The sequence below is a fragment of the Elaeis guineensis genome, chromosome 1 (genome assembly GCF_000442705.2).
Source record: "Elaeis guineensis isolate ETL-2024a chromosome 1, EG11, whole genome shotgun sequence".
NCBI lineage: Eukaryota > Viridiplantae > Streptophyta > Magnoliopsida > Arecales > Arecaceae > Elaeis > Elaeis guineensis.
Window position 1 is genome coordinate 174,558,943 of NC_025993.2, and position 4,165 is coordinate 174,563,107.

A 4,165-nucleotide genomic window follows, 5' to 3' on the forward strand; every position below is an offset into this window, starting at 1 on the left:
GAAAAATTATTGGATAAAATATACACGCCAATATAACCATATATGCACTCAACCACAGCCACTGATTCCTATTATAATGCATCAAAATATCCGTTTGATGAATGGGCTGTATGTGTGGCCATGGGATGCATATGGTGTAGGTAATATTTTTTTCAAAAAAATTCATCAATGATGCCATCTGTTTTATTTGTACAATTCACATTTTTCCTTTTTTTTTTTTTTTTCTTTTTCCTTGCTTCAGCCCCATATTTTCCTTTCCTGCTTTTCTTTTGTCCCCCCTCTTCCCAAACCCTGCCACCTTCCTCTATAAATACCCTTCGGAGGTTCGTTAACCCCTCCCTACCCTCCCTCCCTTGCCCTCTTCTAAGCTATACCCACCTCCCAGCGAGAGTGAGTAAGAGAGAACGATATCTTTATACATCCTTTCCTTAGAGAGAGAGAGAGAGAGAGAGAGAGAGAGAGAGAAGGGAGGAGAAAAGAGAGAAGGGATGGGAAGGGGGATGGAGGAGGAAATGGGATGCCGGGGTGGCTGGGTGGGCTGGTGGAGGAGAGCTTCTTTGTGGGGTGTGGGGCCCATGAGAGCAGGAAGAAGAACGAGAAGAACATCTTCTGCCTCGACTGCTGCACCAGCATCTGCCCCCACTGCGCACCCTCCCACCCTTCCCACCCACTCCTCCAGGTCTGGTCCTCTGGTCCTTTCCTTGGTCTTCTTGCTTCCTCTCTTCTTCCTATCTTTTTCTCTTTTTTTTTCCCCCCTTTTTTTTTCTCACTTCCTCCTCCCATCTCTTATTTAGATTTGCTTGAATTCTAGCTGGTTAGCTTCAATCTTTTGGGGCTAGAAACAGTGGTTGTTATGGTGCTTGGCAACAGTACTATTGCTTCTGCTAGTTTCCTTTAAAAGTATGCCACATGTTTTATTTTTTGGATTGGATTTCTTCATTTGAATTCCCTGGTGGCTTCTATTTTTTCACCTTTAATTTGTAATTTTGTTTTGTTACTTCTAGTTTGATGGTGTTTCCAAATGAAACTCATATGAAAAAGGTGGTCAATCTGTCGCGAAATCTTGGTATTGGTAATGGTAGTAGTACCAAGGATAGCAGCTATAGTAGAAATAATCTTTCTAAGAAAGATCCGACATCATATGGTTATTTTGTTTGAAAATTGGAGTTCTGAATCCACTTTTGGACTCCCATCATTTTAGCTTCTTTTTTTTTTTCAAAAAAAAAAAAAAACTACTGTTTTGTTTTATTTTGCTTGACATGGAAATAGTAGTAGATGTTGCAGTACTGCTGGTGGTGGTGGTGGGAATAGGTGAAATACAGGCCCTTTTCTTGATGCATGCACCTCTCTTGCTCTCCATCTCTCTCTTCATGCACTCTTTTTGTCTGCCTTTCTCTACAACATAGTCTGGAGAGTGATAGACATAAAGCAAGTCATCTGTCGAAAAGGGGAGTGTATTTATGACTCCTTTGGTGTTGGTAGTAGTAATAGCTTACTCCACTAGAAATCCAAAAGAACAATTCCCATCTCTTTAGGTCTTTTCAGTGATTTAGGCAATAAATTCTCTCATGAACCATTTTCACAAGACTCCTCTTGTTTTTTGAAAATTACCCTGAAGTTTGGCTTGCTTGACTACGATATGAAATTCTTTGTTATGCATGATATCCTTGGTAGATCTTTTCTTCCTTTTATCATTGCTTGTAGATCTTTTCTTCCTTTTATCATTCCCTTAATCATTGCAATTCTTTATTTTCTCAATTTTCTTTGTTTTTTTTATTTTAGTCTTACTTTCTTTAGCAGTAGAATTATCCAAGCCGCTTTGCTATTCATAGAAGCTTTTCTTCCCTTCTTCAATAATTAGTCTCCTTGGATTCACCTTATTCTTACTAGAAATTTGTTTCTTTCAAAACTCTTTCTTAGTCCATCTAACCATTAACACTGAAAAGCTAGGCTTCCATTTACCTTTTTCATCCAAATAATTCCCATTATTTTTTACAGGCATAGCTTTTTTTTTTTTTTTCTTCACCTCAGAGTAACCCTATCAGGTTTAATATTTGTTCAATTAAAATTCTGGATTTTTATTTCCCAACTGAGACGGTGCGTGGGAGCGTTGTCGTATTTATCTTCCTTCAAGGCGAAGAAAGTTTCAAAATTACCACCTTTTTTCAACTTGAAAGAGGTTTACATTTCTGCCCCCAAGCACATGGTGATCCTTTCTATGAGTACGGATGTCAGAGGGGCAAAAGTATCTTTTTACCTCATGTTCTTGTCCTTCTGTAGCTTTCTATGATGAGATTTCCTAATAATCATTTGGTCAAAATCTTGTAATAAGTAGCCCATGACTTGCATTTTAACGAACCCAATTATTATCTGATCAATGGGTGCATTTTTGGAATGCTAAGCCAAAAAAAAGCTACATTTAGTAAATTTAATTTATTCTGAATGAACTTAATTGTTGTTATATAATTACTTAAATATTTCTTGGCATTTGAGTTAGAAGATCATCTAAGAACCATGCTTGAAATGCATTAACTCTAATTTTTAATTAATTTAGGTGAGGCGGTATGTGTACAATGATGTGGTTCGATTGGATGATCTGGAGAAGCTCATCGACTGCTCCTATGTCCAGGTAATGCAATGAGAAGATTTTAAAAGATGTGAAAATTAGGATTTTAAGTAATTTAGATGCAAAATTGAAGGGAAAATATTGTTAATTCTATGGAAGGATTTCCTTTTCAAATTTTTGTTTTTTGTTTTTTTTTTTTATTTTTCGGCAGCCCTACACTATAAACAGTGCCAAAGTGGTATTCCTGAAGCCAAGGCCTCAATCCAGGCCTTTCAAGGGCTCTGGAAACATTTGCCTGACCTGTGACAGAATCCTTCAAGAGCCCTTCCACTTTTGCTCCCTCTCCTGCAAGGTACCCTTTTGAATTCCATAGAGAAAGTAGTATGATTCTGTCTCTTCTTTCATATATATATGGTGAATCTATATATGCATCATTGCATGCTAATATGACTAGTCCAAGATTAGTCAATTTGAAGGAAGAACACAAATTTATCATTTGTTGGATAGGGCCAATTTGGGAATGAGAGACCACCAAGGTTGGAAACAAACTTCATGGGTGCAATTGAATTGAGAATTCCTTTGAATTGTAGGTGGATCATGTGGTCTTGCAAGGCGAGGATCTATCGAGCATTCTGTTCAGGTTCGACGAGTCGGACTTTGCGTTCTCACACTTTGAGAATCTCCGGATGGATAGCTCCGATCTCATCGAGGACGACGGCCAGATCACCCCGAATTCGATCCTGGAAGACCCATTGCAGTACAAGGGCTGCTCCGGCTCCAGCAACAGCGGCAGGGGCAGCTCGGGAAGGGTCGAGGACACTGAGGTGCCGAAGAGGAAGAAGGGTGGTGGCTTCTTCCCTCAGATAGTCCTTTCCTTGAGCAATAGGAGGAAGGGAGCTCCTCATAGATCTCCTCTCTCCTGATGTTTAATTCCCATGACAAAGAACAAGCCAGGCTACTGTAGAACTATAAGCTATCTTAATTCTTGTTGTTAGGGTGTGCTAAACTTACCATTATGGAGGTCCCTTCCAAAATGCCCCCATCCATGTGGGGGGGCATTGTGGGCAATATCTTCTTGGTGTGTGGATGGGTCTGATAGCATTTCCGTTACTGACAAGGTGTCCACGGGAGACCATATTTGAGGCTCACAGTGGCCACCAATTTTGTATTGAAGTAATGGAATGCATACTTCTATATCTATATATATATTAATATTTATGTAAGCTCTGGCTTGTACTTGGTCTCTTTCTATACTAATTGTCGTTGTCTTTTGACCAACACTTCTTCCAACCCATGCTCACATTTAAGCCTTTGGAGCATATGTGTATTGGGTAAAATATTATAAGCATTGGGGATGGTTTAATGTGAACTTCTTGTAGGGTGGAGGCTCTGAGATTTCTGGTCACCGCTGCAAGCCTACTGTGCACAGAGATGCCGCTGTCCAATATCACCTGGATAGATGTTATCTCTCTGACTGTGGGCAGCTTTTTTTAAAATTTTTCCATTGGGTGATGCAAATTTCACCATGGTGAAAAATAATATTATGCAGCTTTCCATGGTAGATGGATATGACAGGGTAGTTATGGGGGACTGGAAGCA

The 4,165-nt window shown here is 39.5% G+C and overlaps 1 protein-coding gene across 1 annotated transcript; it reads left to right on the forward strand.

The window, feature by feature from the left end:
* The first annotated feature begins 311 nt into the window (after nucleotides 1–311).
* LOC105039751 (protein RGF1 INDUCIBLE TRANSCRIPTION FACTOR 1) lies at nucleotides 312–3,813 on the forward strand. The gene is made up of 4 exons (XM_010916012.4): nucleotides 312–679; nucleotides 2,555–2,629; nucleotides 2,778–2,918; nucleotides 3,157–3,813. Exons 1-4 carry the CDS (start codon nucleotides 518–520, stop codon nucleotides 3,487–3,489), a joined length of 711 nt encoding a protein of 236 aa, XP_010914314.3. The 5' UTR covers nucleotides 312–517; the 3' UTR covers nucleotides 3,490–3,813.
* Nucleotides 3,814–4,165: the final 352 nt, after the last annotated feature.

Excerpts from the sequence above, each read along its gene's own strand:
- LOC105039751 (XM_010916012.4), top strand. The coding sequence starts at position 518 with ATGCCGGGGTGGCTGGGTGGGCTGGTGGAGGAGAGCTTCTTTGTGGGG. Across the intron at positions 2,630-2,777 it reads TCGACTGCTCCTATGTCCAG|CCCTACACTATAAACAGTGC; the intron begins GTAATGCAATGA and ends ATTTTTCGGCAG. Across the intron at positions 2,919-3,156 it reads TTTGCTCCCTCTCCTGCAAG|GTGGATCATGTGGTCTTGCA; the intron begins GTACCCTTTTGA and ends TTTGAATTGTAG.